Here is a 27,358-nt window from a genome sequence, read left to right as displayed (position 1 = left end):
GTTTGATACATAGATCTAGGCTTGAAGATGTGCAAGTAAATACACAAGAATTCATTCATTCCTATTGGAGTATTTGGAAAATAGTGTGTAGTGTTCCAAAAATAGAATAAGCTAACAAGATATATACCATCGTACATACAGATCTTGGAGAGAAGATAGGGCCAGTTTTCAAAACGGCATACTACAAAGAAATTGAAACTATTTTTCTTTCATATTGATAGCTCAACCCCAGGCTTTCCAAATGAGACAGAATATGTCCTGTGTGTCATCCCTCAGTTGCTTGATTATAAAAATACTTATTATCTTTCCAATTTTTCTTATTAAATTTTATCTTCAGATTAGATTCCTTATTCCAAAACATATTTTTTAAATGTTATGTGGTTTATAACTTTTATTTTAAAAAGTCTTTAAACTTAAATACATCATCTCTAATTTTTAAGCTAAATATTAGTAGGAAGAAAGAGGAACACTGAGTTTAAGTGGAAAGTTAGGTGAGTTTTGGAGAATTTAGCAGTTTGGAATAGGTGATGCAATTTTATTACATGGAAGTGACTCATTCTTTCGCCACTGAGTGTGATATCTGAAATTGTTATCTGGAAGCAAACTTATCTTTTGAAAAACATAAGTAATGGCTTATCTTGATTTGTTCATCCTAGATAATAAATATAAGACGTTGATTTAAAAATAATTGAAATGTTACAGTTTTCTCTGTTAGTGACAAAAATACGTTAAAACATAATTTGAAAGGAGAAAAATGAGTTATAAAACCGATCCAAAAGTTCATAGGAGAAAACACAATATCCAGTATAAAATAATTTTTGTCTTATATGATTAATTTAGTATTAATGAAATCAACATGTAGTGAATATATACTGTGGCAGGCACTGTGGTAAGAACTGGGGTTATAGAGAACAGAAGTAGTTCCTAACCTTAAATTGCTTATCAGAGGGAAACAAATATGGCATAATGTCCTCTAAAATTCATTCTCTCCCTTTGTTTTTGTAAAAAAAAAAAAAAGCACCTTATCAGTTTTTCACTGGACAGATGGCTACCTTTGGAGAGATTGCTTTTTCTTTCTTTTCTTGAGCTAAATTTACAGGACAAGAGAATGAGAGCAGGTGAAGGATACAATTTCACTTCAAAGGTGAAACTCCTTGCCATGTCATTCCTCTTCTCTCTCTCCCATAGATTAAAACACCTGGCAACACATGGTTACAGAGCTTCAGCTCTGTATAAAATGATCACACCTGGGCGATAATGATGCAATAAAATAGAAGAAAACTTGGTGCACGAATAACCACATGGAGTATAGCTGCTCTACCCGTCTCTTCCACTCAACTCATGGATATCACATGAAATAAGTAAACTTATATTTTTAGCTTACTGTGTTTTGAGGGCTCTTCGTTACTCCAATTTAGCAAATCCTAACACAATAAATAGGCGAACAATGATTGTACACTAGGTATTTGCTGACAATCTTGTTCCTCAAATAGTATTGCCAATTTCCGTAAAAGGCAACTCCATTACTCCAGTTGTTCAGGACAAAACTTGGAATCCTTTTCTCTTTATCTATCTCACATACTATTTTCAGTCAAATCCGTTATTAAGTACTATTGGCCGAACTTACATTTAACCATGTCTTACCACCTCCACTTTTACCACCTTAGTCTAAGTCATCCTTATCACCCTTCTTGATGATTTCAATAGCTTCCTAACCAATATCCCTGCTTCCCTCCTTGCTACCGAGCTTATTTGCTTATTTGCTTATAGCTGCAAAAAAGCCATAAGTTAGAGCTTGTTGCTCCTCTGCTCAAATCCTCCTAGGAACTGCCATTTTGAGTTTTAAAAATATTAAAAGTCATTAACATGGTGTACATGGCCATTGTAGCTCTGTTATGTCATTGATTTCTTTACCTAACTCTCTTACCACCACCTCCGTAAATCACTCACTCGACTTCAGCCACACTGACTTCCATACTGCTCTTTGAACATATCAGCCAAAACCCTGCATCAGGGTTTTATTCTTTCTGACTAAAATGTTCTTCTCCCAGATATCAGCATGGAGCATTGTCACCTCATTCATGTCTATGCTTCTGCTAAACATTCGATTTATAGAGGCAACACAGCAATCCCTGCCCCATCTTACATGTCACTTTGTATTTCCTTACCATATTTTGGTTTTCATAGCACTTATCACACCTGATTTTATAGATTTCACAGATATATAAATAAGTATTTCCTGAATGAATAAATGGTATGAATAAACAAAACACAGTTTGACCAATGTTCTCGTATAGAGGGACACAGAAGGTGTTATAGAAACATCAGAGAACAGAAGCCAGCCCAGTTGGAAGATGTCAGAGAAGGCTTCTTAGCCGAATTAACTTCTACATTGACTCTGAAGAGCAGAAATGTTTTAGTGTATGTTCTCTAGTCAGAGAAAACACATGAAGAGTCACAAACACAACTGCCTATCTGAGGAAGTTGAGCCAGAACCATTGAGTAATGAGTGCAGAATCTACCAGGGGCAGATTGATAAGCAATGGCTAACCCCAGGTACCTGACACAGTACTTGATGCTTAACTTATGTAATTTGAAAAATGAGAAAATGATGACTGAAAAAGTTTAGAGCACTTCTCCAAGTTTACTTAGCTAATTAGATAGCATAATCAAGATTCGAGATCATATCTGCCAAGTTCCAAAATCTAGCTCTCTTCATTCTACTGTGGAGTATTCTGTGCTAAGGTGTTTGGATTTTTACCATGGGAAGGCACTGGAAAATGTTAACCAGGGAGATGACATAAACACATTTGTCTTTTAGAAAGATCATCCTCATGGTCATGTAGAGAATATACGAAAATAGAATAAGCCTAGAAACAGGAAGACGTGTAGGAATTGTTAAAAAAAATTCAAAAGAAGTTATGAATGCCTGAACTAAAGCAGTAGCAGACAGGGACACATGTTAATGATAAGCTAATAGACTGACTAGGATTTACAAATCAACAGATGTGGGGTCTGGAATAACTCCTAGGTTTCCGTTGCAAGCTGTTAGGGAAAACAAGAGGTGTCATCAGGCAGCTGGGAAATAGAGTAGGTAAAGTGCAGAAAGGATGATTTCAATCATTTCAACATGGTCACATGACTACTTAATGGACAGACCTGGATTAAACTCCAAGGATTTATGGCTCTGACTTTAGTTGTCATTCTCTGAAAGACCACTAAGACCAAATGGCTAAAGCTTATAACATAAAGTACAGAAACAAGAGGCAGAAATCTAGTTCAGTAGTCAGTCTAGTTATGTCAAGGAAAGTCTATGCTTTGTGAGAAAAGCAAACAAAATGTACTGTTGTAGAAAACACCGCGCTATAACTTGCATAAAAAATAATTCCTAAAATTAATTTTTCATCACAATATATCATATGTGATCACAATTGGAGTAAGCCTTTTATCTTCCAGTGTTATCAATCTCTTCAGAGCTGCCTTTGAGAGAAGAAAAAAGTGTTCTTTCCAAGAACAATAAATGAAAGCATCAAGGTTTTGTTTTGTTTTGTTTTGTTTTAACTTATCCCAAGAAAATGCTTAATATCGTGGTGGTGAGATATCAAATACGAGCAAATGCAGTAGCAAATGAAAAAGTCTCTTGCAAAATGCATCACAAAAAAAAATTTATAGAGATTTCGAACATTTACTCAGCAATAAAAATTTAAAAAGAAACATCCAATCAATGCTGATAATTTAGGTTTACATATGCATTGAGAATACTACACTGGGACCATATATAAAATAATGTATTCATCTTTAATTTGAAAGCATTTAAGGTATTAGAAGAGTTCCTGTACTGAGCCTTCAAAATACAAAATGTTACTTACATCTTATAGGATTTTTTTAAAGTAAGAAATTAGCACAGTATAAAACCATTTCCTTCTCCAAAAATGATGATTGGATTCAAAGAATATTTGATCTTTTTATTCCTTTAGAACTATAATTAAAGTCTAATTATAAAAAAAATTAAGTATTCTACTACACTAATTTAAGATCATCACTAGAGAATTCAATTCCTAAATCTTGAACATTAGAAAGTGTGCAAACAGAACCCACAAAATGCATTAAGGATATCTGTCAAATCGTGAAAACTGAATGTAATTAAGAGAACAATAAGCACTCCAGTGGCATTTACTTGCCCGTTGTTGATCTGTATTGGCTATTTGCTCTAAATTTAAATGCAAGCCTTCATAAAAATTTTTCTATTTTTAATTTATCAAGATTTTATTTATAAGACATTTGTTTTATAACATGGTCCTATTTATTGGAGGAGGGAGAGTCAATATCTGATATTGAACTTTAAACTAATCCTAGCTTGTTTCCTGAAATGAACATCCAGTTGGACATTTTTGTCTTCAGATAATATGGCTTAAGGCCATAATTTTCAAACATGTAGTCTTAGAATCTCTTTACATTATCAAAAATTATTGAAAATCTCAAAAAGTTTTTGCTTATGTGGGTTGATGTTTACTTCATTAGACCTTAAAACTGAGAAGTTTTCAAAATATTTAATCACTTGAAAATAATAATAAACTTATTACATGTTAAAAATATTTTTATAAAATTAACTATATTTTAAAAATAAAAAAATTAATAAGAACCAAGTAATTGTTTCACACTTTTTGGAAATCTAATTGATGTTTGGCTCAATAGAAGACAGTTGCTTTCTATGCTTCTGCATTTGATCTGCTGCTATATTACTCATCATGTGGCTTCTAGAAAACTCCACTGTACACTCATGAGACAATGAGACAGAAGACATATAACATTGTTTGTGTTATTATGAAAATAGCTTTGACCTCGAAGAGCACCTGAAAGGTCTTCAGACTACACTCTGAGAATTGCTGCTTTAAGGATATTAGTTTGCATAAAATAGGAAGGAATTTTCAGTTTACTGCAAAGATTTTTCATGGAGAATTTAAAAATATTTATGACTCTATCTATGAAATCTATTAAAATTACAAAACCATCCATTTAGTCTGTTGCTTATTAAACAACTATATTACAAGAACCACATTTATCAACCATCCTCCTATGTCTTCTTTAATTAAGAGAATAGTTCTTCCTTTACATTCTGACCTCTTAACTGAGTTTTCAGACATGTATATCCACCGTAACTGACCTGACATCTTCAATGGGATGTCAAGAGGCATCTTAACTTCCTGTTGTCAGAACACAAGTCTTGATTTTCTTTCTTCAACATGAAATCCTCTCACTTTTTCCCATCTCAAAAAATGGCACTATCATTCACTCAACTATTTCAATCAAAAGCCTAAAAGTCATTCCCAATTTCTTTCTTTGAGCCCATATGGTATCTATAAGCGGCCAAAACATACTATATTTCTCTTGTCTCCCATACTGTCATGGTAGCCCAAGCCAACATTATATTTTGCTTGGATTACAGCTAGAATCTCCCAACAGGTATCCCTGTTTCCTCAAGTGCTCTACATTTTTTCCAACATTGAATTATTTGTGCATTCAATTTATCTAAATATAATACATATATCAGATCATATCCCATCTCCACCTAAATTCTTTAAATTTTCTCTAAATTTCTTGGAATAAAAAATATTAGTCTTCAAAGAAGACTAAGGGTCTTATATAGTCTTTTATATGACCTTGGCACTACTGACTTCTCTAAATTTAATTCACGCCATTGCCTTCTTTCTGCCTTTTTAGTATGCCAAGCTTTCCGAAACCATCCTATAGCTTTGTCTACTTGCTATTGTCCTCCTCTGGAAAACACCATCCACACTTTTGTGTGTCTTACCACTTTTTGTTATTCAGGTCTCACCTCAAATGCTACCCTCTTCGGGAAGCCTTCCCTTACCCACCCAATCATTGCCAGACCCATCATTATGATTCTCTCTTACATCAGCCTGTTTTATATAATTTATTCATAGATATTTCACTAGATGTAAGTATTTTGCTTATCTCCATGCATGTTCTTTGTCCCTTTCCCTTACCACCATCACTAGGATGTAAGCTCTAGAAGAGAAAGGATTTATATGACTTGTTTACTATTGTATCCTCTGTGCCTATGAGATAGTCAACACTGAGAAGGTATTTGTAGAAATTGAATTGTAGGAATGAATAATCAAATGAATTAACAAATGAATCATCATACAGACACTCTATTTCAAAAAGAACTTCATTAAATACTTTCTTTGCTATTCTCAATTGTCAAGGGAAATACAAAAAATTTCATACATTCATCGACTACAGGCAGTCAAATCTATACTCTTATTTATCTTGAACACCCTCTCTACTTTGGCACAAACACACACCATGTGGAAAGGGAAGGAAAACATGGTAATTTAGCAATGCCTGCTATGTATATATGTAATCTAATTCTCAACACAAAGAAAAATCTGCTGAAGCATTTTTCTTATTTCATATGCTTTTGACCTTTAGAATTGATATAATAAATAAGACTTTAAATTCATAGGATTAAATAAAAATAAATTTCAAGACTTTCCATACAAGTCATCTTAATTTTCTTTTAAGAGGATGGCATACAAAATAGTGCTAAAAAATGTACAAACTAAGTTTTTTTTCTTTGAAGACTAAATTTTAATTCACCTTGAAGCCTTATCATTGATACTAATTATTGTCATCAATCATGTTTTTCTTGTAAATTTAAATTTAACTATTGATAGACTCCTATATATGATATTACAACCACCCTACATCTCCTGAAATATACTCTGAACTCTGAGAATAAATAATTTTATGTAAATTCATATATACATACAAAAACACAAAGTACTAATATGTATGTACGTATATATCCAACAGGATGTCAATAAAAATCTTTGCACTAGAAATATTGGAGCAAATTATTACAAATCTTTAAAAAATGGTTTTAATTTGAAGGCATGCATCAGCATTGAGAAAAACATCAGGGACAACATAAAAGTATATTAAGATTATTGTTGAAGGTATTAAATATTCTAAAACATCATGAAATTTAATGTAATAAAAGTATAATTTTAAATTATGCTCTGTAAACATGAGATAAATATGAAATATAACACCAAGTTATATTCTAGCCATAGAAATGATAAATATGTATATATCTGATGAGTATATATGGCTTTCAGTGAAAGTTTTTACAATAGGCTATTAATTAAACTTTACTGGAAATAAATGCTCACTCCTTTCTTTTTACCACTGGGGAATAAATTATCTCTTAAAGAAGCAGGCCCAATTTTTCCAGAAAAATTTTAAACACATTAAATATTAATTACGATTTTTATAAAGTTTTGTTTTTCCTCTGTAAATACACCATATGTATTTATGAAATAGGAAACAAACCACCTTTCACACGAGTATGGCTACCTTCACTAGATGCTTTTTCTAATATAGTTTTGCTATTGATAAATGAATAGAGTAACTTAATTTGCTTTGATATTAAGAAGCATACAGAGTAACTTAACTGTTCTTGTTAAATTACACAAAATAGCAAACAGCAAATAGAATTTATATAATCTGGTTTTAAAAGCATTCGCTCCTGTTATTCTTGTGAATGTAGATAATTTTGTGATACACAGAAAACAATTTATGTCAGTAAAGTTGGGCAAATTAGCAGGTAAAAAATGGTACTAAATACATCATTAATGTAAATATACTCAATAACAATTCCATGATATTTTAATACTCATAAGATGTGAATTCTCAGGAATTGATTTTAAGACCATTTTAAATCATCTACCCTAATTCTAAATCTCTGTGCAGAACTTGAGGAAATTTAGTACAAACATATTTTTATTTTCATCAGAACAGAGTTTATAGAAGGGCCTAAATATAAATATCAGACTCAGACTGCAGCCTTCCAAAGCTACATTAGTTAAATTCAGATAAAGTATGTGCAGTTTCAGTCTGTGTTTCTCAAAAATACGGAGTCATGGGAGAATTCCAATAAGGACTTCAGAGACCTATTCTGATATTCTCTGGGTGGGGGTGGGGGTGGGGTGGGCTGTTGCCATGGTAGTCACACCATGCAGCTCCACTGTGCTGGGAAGTAGCTCCTATTTGCCCTACTCTTTGAAAGTGTGCCAAAATGATTACTAACCATTCAAGGATTTTTCATTAGAGGGATGGATATTAAAAGCATTACTCTATCCAGCCCTCCACAGAAATCATTAAAAATCTTGTTAAAGTCCCTGAAGAAATACATCCATGTGTTTTTAAAATGAACCCGCAACAATTTTAGAATCCTGTTTAATGTTTAGCATGCAAACTATTCAACAGATCCATGTAATAATGGCTGAAGTAAATTTTACCTCATTAGCAAGAAATCAATATGTTATTACACTATTGCCAAGAAGGTACTAATTCACATATTCTTTTCGTTTTTTGGCTATGTTGTTTTTCTTTTTAATTTTCACCAAAAATGTATTTTAAAGTTCCAGATTTGGCATTGAAATTGAATAGAGAAATTAATATTTCAACAAAATGAACCAGCATTGAAATAAAATCCATAACTGTTATGAAATAATAATGAGAGAAAAATATATAATTGTAACTTTTTAACATAATCCATGATCTGCTTTACCAATTTCAGATTAATTTTTTGAAAAAAAATTGATGGTTTTTCAACTATCATCTCAAAAAAACAAGCACAACACTATTCACTTTCTTAATGTAATAAATAGAATTCTATCATTAATAATTTGGAAAGAAAATGAAGAACTATATATTAGTAGAGCCACATGTGATAAGGCTATATTTTTAAAAATCAAATAGGAATTTAAGTAGCCAGACGTATATTCAGAACACTACACTTCAAAATATGTCATTTTTCCAATAAGGATATTCTTGATCATACATCTTATTAACTTTTCTTGAATTGTACAACAAATGGCATTACTTTATAATGGTACATCTACACACTTCCTTACATATTTTAGCCAAAAAAAAAAAAAAACCAAATATTACTCAGCTTAATCACCTACCCCTATTCATCAAATCTGTCACTAAATGATGTGATTATTTCCAAATATAAAATGTACCCTCACAGAAAAAAGAAATTACTATCATCAAGCATATTCAAAAACATATTTACTGTCCCCCAAGGATAATTTATAAAAAATTCTTAAAATAATTGGGAAAAAAAAAGAGAACATAGAAGCAAAAATGTGTTGCCTTTCTAACTTCCTGCTTTGAAAAGGACAACTCTCTTTAGATTATAAATGTAGATATGTTCCTTGATCCATAAGATCTTACATGCCTAACCTACTCACATGCTCTCATGGACGTATATACACATATACACATACATGGGCATGAGAAATACTGACTTCCAGAATTTCTTACAAAGATATAAAAAGCACAAACCAATAAGATGATAAATATATTCGACTACACTAAAATTACTAACTTCTGTTCATCAGAACATATCACAAAGGAGTCAAAATGCAAACTATAAATGGGAGAAGATATTTGTAATACATGTCATTGAAAAGGATTAAGCTCCAAAATGTATAAAGTCAACCAACCAACAGAAAAATGGGTAGAAGACTACCACAGACACTTCACAGAAGAAACACAAACAGCACACAAACATATAAAAAGATGCTCAGTATCATTAGTAATTAAGAACAAAATAATTGGGAAAAATCCAAATATAATCAATAGTAGAAAAGATAAATAAATTGGGTTATATACAGAACAAAATATTTTACAGCAAAAATTAAGTGGCAGAAGAATGCATGCAGTATTATTAGTTTTATATAACATAAAATATAAAAACTTTCAAAAGTAAACATATACATTGCATATAGGAGCTGATTTTCAAAAGGAAAACTTCAGAAAACTGGGTTCTCACAAGCTAACTCATAGGATATTTATTCATGGATCCAGAGACAGAATTTTAGAATTTGGAAAAAAGATAGGAGATGTGTTACAATTCAATCCCAGGAAATCCCTTCTCCACCCACATATGCTATGCTTCTCCATGTACATGCTATGTAGTCGCTGCTAAAACATCTCCTGAGATGGAGATCTTGCCATCACATCATGCTACTCATTTCACTTTTGGAATATATTAATTAGCAGAATATTAATTCTAAAGACTACTTCTCTATAACATTTATTCTTTGGCCACTTAGATTCATTAAGAATTCCCTTTTTTTGTGACAGTGTTTCAACCAATATTTAAAAATAGTTATCCTTTCCTCCTAAATCTTCTATCTATATATAAAATTATGTCAATTTTTTTAAAAAAAATACTTGTTATGCTTCCTAGACTTCCTCAAGTATATTAAAATCTTTTTTGAAGCTTGACACACCAAAATAATTATGATACCCCACATACCATCTAAATATCTTAGTTCCCTGTCTTTGCTATTGACTCTACTACTGAAATATATTTTAATATTCACATTTAATACTTCCTGATTCTATGTTTATGATAATTTTTTTAAAAATAGATATCTGTTTTGTTTTGTTTTGTTTTTATATGAACAGTACATAAGCTTGCCCTTTAACATTATAAGCTTGGTCTTATAAAGAAACGGCAAAAATAACTTTAAGTGCACTGATATTTCAACTATTCTAAAGATAGCTATCAGATTAATATGAAAACTCACAAGGCCAAAAGGCAACACCTAATTTGAGAGGATAAAATGGTCTGTTTCTCACGTTAAATTTACTGAGGGCTCATTTATATGAAAGTACATTCCATTTCTTCACACTGTCAGGTAGTGTTTGAATGCCAACTGACATGGTGAGGCCCATCATTAACGTTCAATTTTACAGAAAATCCTTCTTTGATGTCCCCTTTCAATATATCATTTAATTATATAAAGACAGGAAAAATGTTTTTGAGGTAGGGGGAGTAGAAGTTGCAGTATGAATTTGTGTAAGTTTACTATTAATGGTGGCTAGCATAATTCAAGTCCATGTTGATGAATAAATAGTGATGGACATCAGCATAACAGGTAGCCCTAGTATTTACCAATTCACTGGAAAAGGAAACAGATGACCAGTCTTCAGAGACAAAAGTGAAATCTCAGTGCAATTAACAGAATCGTGTGGCCAGTCACTGAGAGTTGATGTGAACAATCACAGATCACTTAGAGTAAGCACACAAAAGTCCTATTAAAATATTCACTGGATGATGAGCTGAAAGAATTGTTTCTTCTTTATTTTGTTTAAACCTATGAAAAAAATAAAATCAATACTATTGATTGTAGGCAGAAAAAAATAAGGCTTTCAAGGTACATAGCAGAGTTTAGTCCTAAACAATAAGGACACAGAGGTTGACTAAGTTTAAGCCAAACCACAGCCATTTTTCAATAAGAAAAAAGGAACTAATAAGAGAGGAAAGGATGTGAGATAATCAGTAGAAAGGTCGGTAAGCAGTTCCATGTTCAAAGGAGGCAGGAAAACCTAAAAGGTGTTTATAGGAAACATCTAGATTATTTTCTTTTTAAATTGTTGCAATTCTATTGTTTTCTTGCAAGTAATCAAAACTATTTTTTTAATCCAATGGTTTAATGTTGTGTATCTTATATGAGCTTCCCAAACTGGGGTCTATATAATAAATGTGTACTGATAGTCCTTCTAATCTGTATTCTTTGAATGTTAATACTGCCCAGACATTAGGTATGGGAGCCCTGGAGCCAAATGGCCATGATTTTCACCAGAACATAATGTTTGCATGATCTTGGCCAAGTTATTTAACTTATCCACACATCAGTTTCTCATCTACTAACATTTAAGTAATATAATATCTACCTCTTCAGATTGTTATGAAGATTAAAATTTTAATCTTCATAAAGTGATTAAACAGTACCTGGCACATGTAAGTACTTACTAAAAGCTATTACCATTAAAAAGCATTTCATGAAAAAAAGTTGATGATTTAAAAGTTTAACTTAAACTAGCCAATGGCCAAAGAACATGAAACACACACTTGTCATTTTTAGAAAATAAAATCTACCATCTTCCACAATGAAAAAAATGTAATCTATCTGCTTTTACAAGAATGATCACAGAAAACAGACAAAACCAGTATCTCTAAGCAAATGAATCATGTTAATGGGTACGAATTAGACATTTTTCATGAAAATATTAGATTAGGTTCCCAAAGGTATATCATTCACATCACCAATCTGAATCAGTAAATCAAAATTTGTTTTATTTTGGATGACGGTAGAGTGCAGTTTACTTTTATGATAAAAAAAAGAGGGAGGCCAAGGGTATAAGGATATTAACAAATTTTACATAATTAAGGCTGATGTCTATTTGTTTAGGAAAGTAAACTGCATTCAAGTATTTTGTAAGAGGCATTTATATATTTGAAACATAATTAAACTGTAAATAGCCTTTACAACTTAATTTACTTACATAGCTGCCTTAAACTAATATCAAACAATTCTGATCAAAACTTGAAACTGAAACTTCTACTAGTCATCAATTTCAAGTATCTGAAAGTCAAATAATTCATTTTGCTTGAGAATACATGATAATATATTTATACTACCTCCGGATGATTTTCCCCCACTTATCCTAATTAGTAAAGTCTTACCATATGACTATTCTCTTTTGTTAAAATGATGATAAATGTTGGCACTTAGGTATGCAATAATACTTGGAACACTGCCCAGGCTAAAATAAAAATTACTTAAGGCACATGTTAAACAAGCATTTTATAAAGAAAACTTCATTACCAAAGAGAGACAAGAAAAATTGGACTGATTTTCCATGTAAACTTGTTGGGTGTTTTTCTGAATGTCTTGATTACAAGTAAGTGTATGAAAAATCCTCTCTATCATATTCAGCCACTGTTGCTATGGTATATCCTTATAAATGTTAATGTTCACAGATAAAAAAGAATCCATCCATCGATATCAAGAATATTGCTATCTAAATTTTGAGAAGATTGAATGGTGTTGATAAAAAGGCTAATTGAACAATGAAACATTTCCTCAATTACCACTCATAAAAATTTAAAGAATAGGGTTCGTTTGTTTGTTTGTTTGTTTAATTATTTTGACATAAGGATATTAGCACAAGATCAGCCAAGTTACTTTGAATTGGTTGAACTGGGTCAGATCAACATCGGTTTATAAGATTATGGTCACTTTAATGACTTTAACTGAAAGCCAATCAACAGTCATTATTTCAGGTTCCCTTCTTCCCACAAAAAGAAAACATGCCATTATAAATTCCAAGTTAGCAATACACATTATAAAAACTTACCTAAACATAAGACATGTTTACACAATACATGCCTTAATTTTTGTCAAAGCAGTTTCTATCTTAGTTTGTGCAAAATTTATAAAAACAAACTATCACTCATATTAATTAGGCAGTTAATATGCCATTCAACAGTTTTTCAAAACAAAAGGGAAAAATGGAATTGTCTTATGTCATCTTTGAGGACATAAGACATAGGATGGTAAAATAAAGGGGAATAAGTAAATGTCAAAAGATCAGGGTTACGAACCCTACCTTCCATGACATACACCAGTGACCCCACATCTCCTTCTTTGATGATGCAACTGTCTTTTCCATACTCCACTGGGTACATACAATCCACAATCTCCTGAATCTGTGACAGCTCCAAGTTCTTCATAAAGTCATTGTCAAGGATGGCTTCCTTAATGAGATCCTTGGACCTAAGGCAAGGGAGAGAAGGTTTAATGGCACATCTAGTAAGTGCTTTCATAGTTTGTGAGGTTAAGCAAAGCTATACAGTGTTCTAGCATACTACAAATACATTTTCTTGTTAGGAATGCAATAATTTTCTTAAGTACCTGAAAACAAAGTAATTCTATGGCCACAAGAAAGGCACTGAGGAAATTTCCTTTAAGTAAACTACCATTTGATGAATATATGACAAGCAAACAAGAAAAATCTTAGAATCCCATTGTTTTTAGAATTTTTTTAACCACAAAGTTTGTAGAAAAACCAATGGACAAACATTTTAAGTTAGAGTTTTCAACTTAGTTTAAGAATAAATACAAACAAAATACAAAATGCTATAGAACAAATACCATTATTATTATGTTTAGATATTATAAAAGAACATCTGGATGTATTATGCTTCTTGCACTAGATTTTATGCTCCATGAGGAAAGGGATAATTTTTAATGTTTTCTCTAATGTAGGCCCAGCATCTATCACAGTAATGGTTGCAATATTGATGATCAAGACATTTTTTGGACTAAAAAAAAAATGGTAACAATTGGATTTTTAATTAGCTATTTAGACAACTGGTAGAAACATGACAGTTATTTATCCATACCTCATCATTCTGTAGAGAATATTTCTTCAAACAACTAAAATTGAGTTAATCGGTAAGATAAAAATCTATTGAACAAGTTGTTTCAAACACAACATGATTTAGACATAGGATTAAACAAGTAGTCAGCAGGAAAGATATTTACAAATTCTAGAATTGAGATTCAGTGGTTAACAGGAAAGTTTTGCAGAACTTAAAAGATGGTGATAATTTGATTCACTGGGATAATAAGCTCCAAATGACTTCCTGAGGAAACAGAAATCAAAGCGAATAGAAATCAAAATATGTTTTGTCAGGAGGAACACAATCAGAATACTGACAGGGAAGTCAGGAACTAGGGAAGACGAAAAGCAAAACCTTAGCTACCTAGAGGGGAAGCAACACGTTTGGGATTTTATATTAAAAGCCTTAACTTGAAAAACATTTGACTACAATCTGGTTTCTGTCCACATTTGCTTAGCAAGTGGCTTTCAGATAAATGAGCTGCAGCAGTGAATGCTGACTAAAGAGTGAGCCCTGCCCACTTTTGGGTGGCTTCTTATCTAGATCTCAGTCTAATTGGGCTAGCCTTCACACCTTATGTTTCTAATGACTTGGCTTTAAGTAATGAAAAGTTCTACATAAAAAAATGGAAACAATTGAAAAGTCATCATTATGAAAAATATTCTTAGAATGTACTATTATAATGCAATTAAAATTATGTTTATGAGGAGTGTTAATGGCATGGGGAAATTCTTATACTATTTTTAAGTGAAAAAGCAGGAAACTATTACTTTTAGGATAAGAAAGTATGTGTATGATAAAATGTAAAGAAAATAGTCTTTGAAGTTATTAGATATATCTGGGGCCTAATCCAAGCCCTGTCACCTATTAAATCTTGAGCAGGTTGTCTTACTTTTCTGAATTTCCATTTTTTCATTTGTAAAATGGCGGAACTATATGTGAGGACCAGTGAAAATATAATGTTACTTTCAGTAAATGGTAGGGATAAAGGTGGTAGTAATATTAATTGCAGCAGCAGTAGTAGGAAAGGAAGAAACAGAATATACAATTATGGCTTGAAACAATATCAGAAGGAAATAAAATGTTGGCATTGGTTGCCATTGGTGACAGAATTATATTATTTTTCTACATTTCTCTATAAAATTTTCTAAAACGGGAATGCTTTTTTATATTGAAAATTTTAATAATAAAGGTAGTATATAAAAAGTACTATGAAGAAAAATAAAAATAATAATCTATTACTTCTTTAATACTGTTATTGGTATATTCAATATTATTCTTTTTAATAGATTCTCTTTCACCTGGCCTGCATTTAAATACTAATGGCAGAAATTATCATCAAATAAAGAGATGGTGATGGGTGGCCAGCCAGTGGTTAAGGATTTCAGAATAGGCTCTAATTAAACAGTCTATTTGTGAAAATTTACTTTAATTTGTCAGGGCTATTTAGTTGTGTCTTCTATTAAAGCCTTTTTTTTTTTTTAAATCAGGCTTGCCAAAACTTTATGTCTCTTGAGGCAAAGAGTTGTTTCTCTTGAATCTCCAATACAAGATGTAAAACTGTGTCTCCACCTATGATTTTAATGAGATCTCCCTTCTTAATTATCCTCACCATTCCTGAACTCAAGAACCTCAGTAACACCTTTACAGTGACTTCTGAGCTCTATTGTTCTAGGATTATTTTCCCAAACACCAGGACTTATTTGATCTTCAGGAAATTAATTTTAATCAAACTGATAATATTCTCTTCACTAAAAATTCCTTTATTTTGTTTGGGTCAGAGAATGAGACCCTCAATGGGTTTATATTTTCTAATATAGCAAAGACTAGATGTTATCAATCTCAGAATCCCAGCATGTTTAGCTACAGATGGTATCTTATCCTTTGGGAAATATTAATAGTGCTCCATTAAAAATCTAAGCCCTAGAAATGCCGCAAGATTAGAAATAAAGCTCTCTTCCAAGAAAATAATTAGTTCAGTACAAAGATAATTGAGGAAAGCCACTTTCTCTCTTCTCATAAACAATACTATTAACCTATTTTAGGAACACATCAAAAAGATGAAACAATGAGGTCTAACACAATCCCTTAGAATTATCCAAATTTTCTAGTGCTTATCAAAAGTGTGGGGTGGAAAGAAAGAAGAAGGGAATTTCAGGATGATCTTGCTCCTCAAACTTCATGTTAAATGAAGAACATCTGATGTCAAGTCTGAAGAAACAAACTAGAGGCTTTCATATAAAATTTTGTGTCACTTTAAAACATAGATCCTAAGATATAGGATCTATGTCTTATCATTTATCCTTTCATACAGGTATTGTCCAATAATGTTTGCCTCTGAAATGTCACATACAATCTATCTCTGCCTTGACAGCAAGACAGAAATCTCTGCATCTTGTGTAGTGTAACTCAAAGATGTTCTTGTCAGTAATACTTAAAGACCTGCCCTTTGTGTAATTTTCCATTAAGTCCTTTCCCACTAAGAGCTTAAAACCTTAGGTCAACACATTGGTCTCCAATATTATAGACTATAGTCAGAGCCTCCACCAAACTCTTCTTGAATTTTTTCTTTTCATGAAGAAGCAGTCTAAGACACTCACTGTAACTAAGATGTGATGCTGCGTATGAGATCAGTTAAGTTTGTTATCAGTATGGAGGCTTGGGAAAGCTGCTATCACAAATTTCAGAAGTTGACTATCTGCTCTAACTCAGAGTTATGTTTTAACAACATTTTGCAAGGAATCAGCAGCCTGACCTGGGAGGTGTAAGCAGCATAATATAAAAATCTTGATTTTTGATCCTTCCTATCTGCTTCTATGAACAAATAATTTATTTAAAGAAATAAAAGACTTTTTTTTTTCCATGCCCAAATTTGTGGCTTTTTAAATCCAAATACCCATAAAAGTAACTTGGTTATTTCACACTAGACCTATTCTTTGTTATCATCAAATTGCCAGCCTCTGAAATATCAGCTATTTTTAATAATGTGCTGATAAACTGGCTTTCCAGAAAAAAAAAAAGCTCTGGTGGTAGTGTGTGCCAACATCCATGGTATAAATACTCCCACCATAGCCAAATCAAGCTACTAATGCAAAGTCAACCTCCTTGCAAAATTCCTAAAAATTTAACAAGCAGTTCTTATATGAGCCAGTATGAGTTGGCTCCAGCACATCACTGGATATAGATTATTTTTCTAACACCCTAAGAGTTTAGTGTGCCTTAATTTATAAATGCTGCAACCAACACGATGATCCTTTCCTCATTCAAAAATTTCTTTTAGTGGTATAATATTCCCAAATAATTTAATGCCAGGATTAGCAATAGTTCTTCCAAACTTTCAATTTTAAGAAAATGAATTGGAAAGTCCACTTCTCCATTTGCTTATTGCAGAGACATTTCCTAAATAGGTGCAAAAAAAAAATGATAGAAATTGTTTGTCTACACAATTTCTTAGATAAAAATGGGCAATCCTAAGGTGAGTATAGGGAAGTATGCACCTACTTCTCTAAGAAGGGAGCTAGTATTATTCACTATTAATAAACAGCTTCACTAGTTTTCTCAACATTAATAAAAGAATAATCTACACTGTGGTTATCATATAGTAGGCTAGCAATATCTCCTTAGCACTAGTGTTATTTCAAAGAGTGGGAAGGCTATTTCAGATTGGGTGGTCAGGAGGCTTCTTTGAGCTGAGCACTTTTGATAGAATCCAGCCATGCAAAGAACATAGAGAAGAGCATTCTAGGTTAAAAAAAGAAAGAAAGAAAGAAAGGAAGAAACAGAAAAAAGAAAAGGATAAAAAAAAAAAAGGAAGACAAATACAAAGGTCCAGAGGTCAAAATGAGCCTGATTTGTTCGAGGGTCAGAAATTAGACCTGTGTGGCTAAATCATAGAGTGAGCAAGAAGGAAGGGGATAGGAGAGTGAGATTGCAAAGTTAGGCAGGAACCATGTCTTATAGGGCCTTGACAGCTGTGATAAAGAGTTTTATTTTATTCTAAAGCTTTAGGAATCCAGTGAAGGATTATAAGAGAAGGCATAATTTATAGGTACTATATCAGACATAAAGAATATATAATATAAATTTATTTTTAAATGTTACTGAGGTCATAGAGGTTTTCTGTCATGCATTTTATCAATTAATGAATACTAAAAGCATAACTTTTTATGTTAAGAAGAAATTCTTATAATTGAAACTTTTTGGAACTGTCTCATAAATCTTCCCTTTACTCGGACTCTTAGGCAACTTTTACATATTAGAAGAAAATGGGGTCTCATCTTCAATTTCAATCTATCTCCAGAGGCTGAAAAGTTACTCTTTCCATTCACAGCTTCTCTTTAGTCTCCTCCAAACAAATACCAGGCAATAGTAAATATGTCCCAAACCGATATTAATGAAAAATTAATATCTGATCTCTTCATTTGACAAAGACTCCCAGATACTTTAAAAAATAATCAAAGCTATAAATTATTACTAATAATGAAAATCAGCTAAAGTAACTCGAAAATGCAGAAAACTTCCACTATCAACTCTTCGATTGAAAAAAAAACTCACTAAATCTCTTTAGCTCTCAGTGGTCATTTTTAAGTTCAAATGTCAGTAGAAACAGTAAATGTAGTTTCAAGGTCACCTTTATCTACATACAGTATAGTCTCTGCAGTTGGTAACTCAGGAGTCCAAACTCTCATTGACAGTTTACAGCTCTTTCACTCAGATAAAGTCATTGCAAGACCCCTTAAGAGTTTCTAATTCCAGGAGTCACTGCAGCAGGATAACTCTATCTAGCTACTGTGAAATATTTCATTAATAACCTATAAGCAAGAAAATCTCTTGGAGTAGGCCTCTCACTGCCTCTACTGTTAAGATTCTGCCCAGTGGGTCCTATTTCTTGCCTAAGAGGTTTCCTGAATGAACTCTGTAGGAGGCATAAGCTAGCTGAGAGCTAAGAAATATCAATTAGCTCACATTTTTTAAAGATAAAATTTAATCCCGCAAAGCTATTGGCCAATTTAGCTATTTCCTCAAAACTGAAAATCAGTTTTTAACAAGTTTCAGACTTTTTTCATATCAACCAACTCTGCTATAGCTATCCAAATCTTAGAGCAAAAATAGCCATGAAGAAATCAAAAGTATTTGTAGCATTCATGCCTATAATTGGTATTTGATACAAAACACGAGAATCACTGAGCCAAAATATTTGATAACAACATTGCTCTTAGGTGACTGACAATATTAAACCTTTGTCTATTATGCGCATTATAAATAATTTTCAGTCGCCATTCCTGGATTAACTTTTTTAATGAAATTCTAAAATAAATGAACATCTGAATGAAATTCAGATATTATAACTCTGACAAAAAACATTTGTTTGCTCAAACATCCCTTAAGCCTTTTTTTTTTTTTTTAACTAACACGCTCACCTTATTCTCATTGACTAGGAACAATGTTAAGTAGCTCTTGAAATCACTGGTTAGATGTTAACAGATGGAGTAGACTTGTACTAATTAAGGAAAATAAAATTATTGTTCTTTGTAGGCATTCATCAACACCCAAAAAGTCAGGATTGAATTCTCTCATTCAGCTCTTCAAGTCATTCAGTGTTCCAGAGATATATTTTACAGCTACTTCACACTAGTCATCCTAACTTAAAATAGGGCATTCTCCAACAGAGCCCTGATCAAACTCTTGTCCTATAAGCTCCTCTTTCACATCATAGAAGTAGAACTGTGGAGTTTCAGAGAAGTACCATAAAGTGTTTTTTTTTCCCCCCCGTAAGAATAAGACCATACACATTGCATTATAGAATGTAAAAACCCTGTGGTCTGATGAATTATGAATTAACTCTATTTTTGAAGTTTAGATATTTAAACTACAAAACAGAGCAATGACTGGGGAAAAAATAGCATTTTGCATATTGCAATATGATATTTTGAAGCAACTTTTTATCTTTCAAAATACACAAACAATTGAGTTCTCCTAGAATTCACTTGTTTTCAGCAAGGTCAACATGATCACACAATGAGCATCCTTTAAGTTCCCTACCATTCAGGGTGACCCTGCCTACAGGGCACAAATTGGGTACCGTGATGTTTTGTGTAGTCCATTGAAACTCAGTGTGTTTAATTACCATGTGTTATACATTGTCATCTCAATTACTACAATGATTTGATTTTAAAATTGATCACAAAATAATCACTTTAGAAAAGTTTTTTTGTTCAGATGCTTCTCATATTTAATTTCTGGGATAAATTATCTTACATTTTAAATTACTTTACATTTGTTTGCCCCAAAATGTGTTTACTTTCATTTGGCTGAAAATTATGGCTTAGATCATTATTTCCTCTGGTGATGCTTCCAGAAAATTAGGCCATATTTAGCTTCGTTACAGTGACATGCAGGTCCTAGGAGGCAGATAATGAACTTGATGAACTTGGTTCAATTTCATCTCCAAACAGCTTAGTTTGCATTAGGCTTTAATACATTAGACACTTTGAGTCTTCTTGAAGAGAGACAGCATATATATTGAGAAAATTTTTAAATAACTAAAATTTAAAAACTGTACAATCATGCTCTTAGTTGTAAAAGCTCTGTGGTTCCTAGGTTTCTTAATGAAAGTAAAAAATTAACAATAATTACAACATGATTCATCATCATAGTAGTAGTAATACTACTACTACTACTAATATTTGCTAAGTTGTTACTCTATGTTTCCCAACAAAGAGCCTTACCTCATTTAAGTCTCACACTGACTTGCTATATTAGCCAGGGTGGAACTGAGGCTCAGGGAGTTATATAACCTGTCCAATATCATGCGACTACTACATGACAGTTAGAATTAGGATTCAAAGATAAATCTATTTGACTTCTAAGCCACGCTCTACTAAATTGTTTGACTTCTGAGCCCACAATGCTAAATTGTATTGATAATTTGAATATAGCATCCCAATTATAAAATCCAAAAGCAAATGTTCTTCTCACTTATCTCTAATTCTGCAAAAGAGTGCTCTGTTTGAAAAATATGACCTTTTATCTGCATAGAGTATTTCATGCTTTTGAACCAAATCCTCATCTAACATTTCATCCTACCATTGTCACAAACTGTGCAGTAGGTAGAACAGATACTATTGTCATACCTTTTTGACAGATAAGAAAACAAAGGCACAAAGGGGTTAGATGCCTGAGAAGTTCGTGTTAGAGGTTAGAGTAGAACTCTGGTCTACTGACTATCAGTCTGAAATAAATGCTTTTCAGACCTTCCTTCATTACACACACATTCATGGTCTCTGTGTCTGTCTCTGTCTCCGTCTCTGTCTCTCTCTGTCTCTGTCTCTGTCTTTCTCTCTTTCTCTATCAATCTCCCTCTCTTTTTCTCTCTCTCACACTTTCAGCCATTTTAATGTACAAACTTTCTTAGACAAAGACTGAACAAATCCATTGCACCAGTATCAGCAGGGAACTACTGCCATTTGACAATAATTCTATGGTTTAAAAATTCTATGGTGGTTCATTCAGAGAGATTCTCTTTCTGATCTAATTCATTCTCCACATTGCAGAAGTTTGAGCATGTTTTATGGCCTTAATAGAAAGATAACCTCTAATACAGAAACACCTCTTGAACTCAGGAATAAAATTCACCTTATTTGGATTCCAGTGTGTTCATATTTGTTTTTTCCTCTCTGTCGTAAGCACACACCCTTCCTCTTTTCCTCTGTTTCTCTCCCTCTCTCTTCCTCCACTTCTCTCTCCCTCTCCCCACTTCATACAAACCTTGCCTCAGATGGACTTGATATACAAATATAGAGGGGAAATAAAGTATACGAAAATTTACTATCAATTTAGGTAATAGCTATATAATAATATTACCTAATAAATATTACTTATTTCAAAATAAAATGGAGGCACTCATTATATTTACAGAATAAACACATAACATTCCAAGAAAAACTGCAAAATGGCACCATTTTGTAATTAATGTAATTAATGACCTATAATATAGATATATTTCAAAGAAGTCTGAAATAAGATACTAAACATTAAATGCTTTCTATATTATTATAGTAGAAATCTAATATGTAGGATTTATAAACTTAACAAGACATGTTAGTATAATGGTTTATGATTTATAATCTAATGAGTTAGCTACCTTAAATGTTTACTAAAAAAAACCGAGAGGGTAGGAAAAAAGGGAGGGAGGAAAGGAGGAAGGTAAATGAATACGATTTTATAACTTGAACCCACTATTTATCTACTTGTACCATGCTGTCCTTTAAAGATTTGTCTCTTTCGGGGACAAATAGTTAATATTTAATATTTTTCCAAAACAACAATTCTCAGTTCAAATTCAGCCACCGCAGGTAAATACAAGCAACAGTGATTCATGGGTTTATAACACAACCAAAATTATTCACAAAGTGATTTAAAAAGTGACCTAGAGTTGCTGCTGACACAAGTAAAGTATTTATGGAAGTAAGCTATACCTACAAATCTGAAAAATCAGTCCAAAAAAATGTATCCTTTATAAAATAAGGTCACAACCATCAGTGAGAGAAGGACAAAGAGAAACAGAGAAGCCATAAAGAAGTTTAGGCAGGCCGTGAAGCCAAGGAGATGAGTATAATAAATAAATACAGAAGGCACGAGGTTTATAACACAAAATATATTTGAAGTGCAAACAACACATTTGCAGGTACACAATCTAACACTGTCTGAATGCCTCCGGCCAAAGGGGGAATGTAAGGGCTTTGCCAGGCTGAGATTCCAGAAGTCAGAGACAGACTATAAAAGGGAGGAGGGTTGATTCTTGAGATTGTGGGGTACTGAGTAAAAGTGAGGTCTAGAGATAAATAGCTTAAAGAATGAATCCAAAGGGAATTCAGGTAGTACTGAGCCCAACGTTGGGTCTTCAATCTGAGGCAACTAGATGGAACAAGAGGATTCAGAGGGCAGACCGGAGGCAGTGCTTCCAGAATATTCCTGGAGCAGTGGTTCCCAGGAATTCAGGGGACTTCTTCATGGAGTGGTCAGGTTCTGACCTAATCCACAGATGTAAAAGTACTATTAAAGATGTGGGGATTGTTGGACAAGCCCTCTACACACACAAGCCCTCTAAACCCTCCACGGTTTCTACATTTTTGTCACTCTCCACAATGGATGAAGAGAGCAGGGAAAGGGATGAAGGAAAGTAAATAGGGGGAAGTAATCCATAATGACACTTTACCTTTCCTAGTGGCTAGAGTCTAGGTACAAAGAGAGCTGCTTAGGAGAAAGTCTTTTGAGTATTTTTAATTGAGGTGCTTTTGTACATGTTATCTCATATTATCCTCCCGGTGAAAACTCCCAAACACAAATCGGCCCTCCTAGTTAGGAAAATGGTTGCTGTATCATTCAACTTCCACCCCACGGTCCTTTTAATATCAAGACCATGCTGTTCCAGGTATGTCAGAAGAATTATTTGGGATCTGAAATAAAGACCTGTCTGTAAACATAATATTTAGGCTGAGATTTAAGGATAAGATGAGCCATTCCATAGGAGATCTGAGAGAAAGACACTTGAAGCAAATAGAACACAATGTTTTCAGGCTTGTGTTTGGAGAAGGAAGTCCCTGTGAGCTATTGACTTCTGATAAGAGAAAGGATGGCTAGAGATGAATTTAGAGACATAAGCTGGGGCTTGTTTAGATGGGGCCTTGTGGATTGTGGGGAAAAAACTAGGGAAATAGAAAGCCGTTAACAGGGTGAATCAAGGATAGTGACATGGTCTGATATATTTTAAAAGAGCACTATATATTTCAGTGAATGAACTGGGACAATTGCAGATGGAAGGAGAGGGGAAGGAAAGCTCAGAAAAGATGCTATTGCAACTATTTTTAAGCAAGCATGATGATGGCTTAGATTAGGAGAGTGACAGTAGATATGGGCAGAAGTATGAACAAATTAAAAGTATATTTTGCAGGTTGAAGCTCTAGGACTTACTAGTAGATTAAACGGGATGAAAGAAGGGAGCAGTCATAGGTTTCCAGTTTAAGCAACCAAATAGACATTGGTGGTGTAGACTAAGATAGCTTAAACATGGAGAGGTTACAGGAGACCAAACAAATCCAGGGGTGGATCCATGGAGAGGAGCTCACAAAAGAGATTGAGAAATACCAGAAATAGGGAAGTATAAATCAGGGAGGTGATGAGAAGGAAGCATTCTAAGAAGAAAGAATGTCTATTTTTTTCTTTTGATTCTCACCAGAGGTGTATTTTCTAATATGATTAGTTTTAAATCACTGGTCTATCTCTGGCATGAGTCAATCATTTATTATAAATGAATATTGTGCTTTAGTTTGGCAATAATAAGCATTGCTCTCCATTGTGTCAAATTTAAAAATACCTTTACTATGATTTTACTCTTCAGGTTACATTAAGCATAAGAGTATCACAATAACTGAAACTTACTTGGAAACATAATTACTTAAAAGAAAGCCAATAAGACTTACTGTCATCTTCCACATTTGAAAAAACATAGATGACACACATAAACTACACAGACAAAAATAGATATGTATTAGAGTCTGCAAAGTTTATTGTGATAATGTTATATAGAGAGAAATTCACATTATTTCTTAAAAAATTATCAATATCTTAAGAACCTGGATTCCTCCTTAGTTATCAGAGCAAAATGGCAATCAACATAAATTAAATCAAATTCAGACTGCCATCTTTGTGGTTTTTTAAAATTTCTTCTTTTAATACAGTGATTAAACATTTAGATAACTTATGAAGTGATCATCCCGATAAATCCAGTACCCATCTGGCACCATGCATAGTTATTACAATACGACTGACTACATTCTCCATGCTATACTCTATATCCCCACGACTATTTTGTAACTACCAATTTGTTAGACTGCCATCTTTGGAGTGAGAAGGATTTCTCAGTGTACAAGAAATACACTCGTTAGCAACCTGACAAAATAATCCATACAAGAAACTTGTTTAACAGATTTGATTCTCATACCAAGTTACTGCAGATAAAGAACCATTAAGCAAAAAGGCAGGCAACAGAGAACATGAAAGTGACTCAATATTATTCATACGTTGACTCACTCAACATCATGTAAGCCTCATTACCCTCCTCTTTATTTACTTCCTAAGTTGAGAATTATATTGTAAATGACACCATTCAGAGAAATGACTGCACCATGAAGATCATTAAGATTTCTGTACCAAATATAGTATTTAGAAGTTCTAAATGTCAGTAAAAAAAAGGCTTGTTCATGGTTAATAAAATGAATACCTCATTTCACTTTCAACTATTATTAAAGTTAGTATAATGTTTATTATTTATTCCTTACATTCATAGATAATTTCAGTCATTAAACCCAGCTTCTTAGTTACCTTAAGTTCTTTTGAAAACAAGGAAGGGGTAAATACGTAAGTCAAAAGTATATACTTTTAATTACAATTTTAATCCACTTTTTGAAAAATGATGATGTTCTAAGCTACCTGTTTATCCATACTCAGTTCATGGCCACTGAAAATTCTGCCTAAATTTATGGAACCAGATGCTCCATTGCTAACTTGTACTAAATTTGGCAGATAGTTATCTTATCCTCTCCCTGATACACCCACAGTTTCCATAGTACATTATACAAACCACCAATATGCTCCCTCCTTTCCTAATAGAAGTCTCCGAAGTAACTTTCACCCTATTATGGTTACCTGTCATACTTTTAGCAAAACCCAAATGCATTTCTTCTTACTACATTTAATCGCCAACATTTTCTTGCATCATTCCTTTAAAGCCTTGGCTCAGCCTTTGATTACCTGTTAAATGGGTATGACCTTTTATACCCATCTAATATTAAATGGACTTAGGAGATGTTATTTGCAATGTGTTCTTTTGAACTCATCCCTCAACTTGTCATAGCCTAAGTCTACTATAAATTGAACCCTTGCCTCACTAATTTTAATCTCGAATCCCTTTAGGATTTGTGAGGACCACTTCCCAATTCAGTTGGTAAACTCCAAATGTCATGTCTTCTATTTATTTACCTGCTGCTACTTTTCTTTCAGGACAACTTATTTAGCATGTCCTTCCTTATAGTGGTATCAATAAGGTTTCTACTAGGTCATATCTTTCTCTGAATCATTATTTAGAACATTCTCACCTAAGATTATCAGAGTAATTCCATGTTCCAATCATTCTCCACACACACTGGGGCATCAGAGTAAACTGAGAAGATCTTTTTAAAGATACCTAGGATCCAACCCCAAAATTTAATTTCAGTTGGCCTAAGGCATGAATGACCCAAGAATTTGTGTATGTACTGTCATATACATGTCATACCATGAGAAATATATTTTAATTACATATTAACATGTAAAAATATTTTGGAGTTTGTTAAACCTAAGCTTTTATGCATATTTTACCAGTGTTTTTCTCTCGTTTTTAAGTTTCTGTTCACTTTTTAAAAAATTAACCAGTAACCAATATGGCACATTCAAGTATTGTCAATCCAAAATAACATTTTGAAAAACATAAACAATGTGGCGGAAAATATCATCCTTTATCCTGAAGATGAGTTTACAAAACTATAAATACTAAACTTTAAAAATAAAAGAATAGTACACAGAGAATCACAAGAAACTTCTCAATTATGACTTCGCATGGAGTCAGAGACAGAATTCTGTTACCAGGATATTTACTCTCTAAAACACTCTTTTTCCTTTACTTATATATCAAAGTTTCCTTATCTCTCTGTTTCTCTCCCTCCCCTCTTTCCTCCTTCTTATTCTCCCTTCCCTTCCCCCTCTCTATCTCCATTCTCCTCTTCCTCTTCCTTTTCCCTCTCTAACCTTGACTCTTGTCAACCCACTTAACATTTACAGTTCCTGGGGCTCTATTCTAAGCCTTTTTTCTTCTCTTTTAATGTTCTCTCCTTAGATAATCTTGCTAAAACTACTATCTCCATGCTGACAATGCCTAAATCTATATCTAGAGCTCTAGCTGAAAGGCTTCTTGCTTACACAGGTACCTCAAACTCACCATAGTCATACTGAATGCATCTTCTT

General features: G+C 32.9%; 1 protein-coding gene across 2 annotated transcripts in view; it reads right to left on the bottom strand.

Annotated features, from left to right (window-relative positions):
* Positions 1-27,358, bottom strand: part of PRKG1 (protein kinase cGMP-dependent 1) — a 1,114,039-nt gene that overhangs the window by 955,072 nt on the left and 131,609 nt on the right. For both annotated transcript variants that reach the window (XM_039871820.1, XM_039871819.1), the window contains exon 2: positions 13,504-13,670. In XM_039871820.1, coding sequence (XP_039727754.1) covers positions 13,504-13,670 — 167 coding nt within the window. The remainder of the gene's footprint in view (positions 1-13,503; positions 13,671-27,358) is intronic.

The sequence above is a fragment of the Pteropus medius genome, unplaced genomic scaffold, assembly GCF_902729225.1.
Source record: "Pteropus medius unplaced genomic scaffold, Ma_sr-lr_union100, whole genome shotgun sequence".
In the NCBI taxonomy this organism is placed as follows: domain Eukaryota; kingdom Metazoa; phylum Chordata; class Mammalia; order Chiroptera; family Pteropodidae; genus Pteropus; species Pteropus medius.
This window is presented reverse-complemented; position numbering and strand designations above follow the sequence as displayed.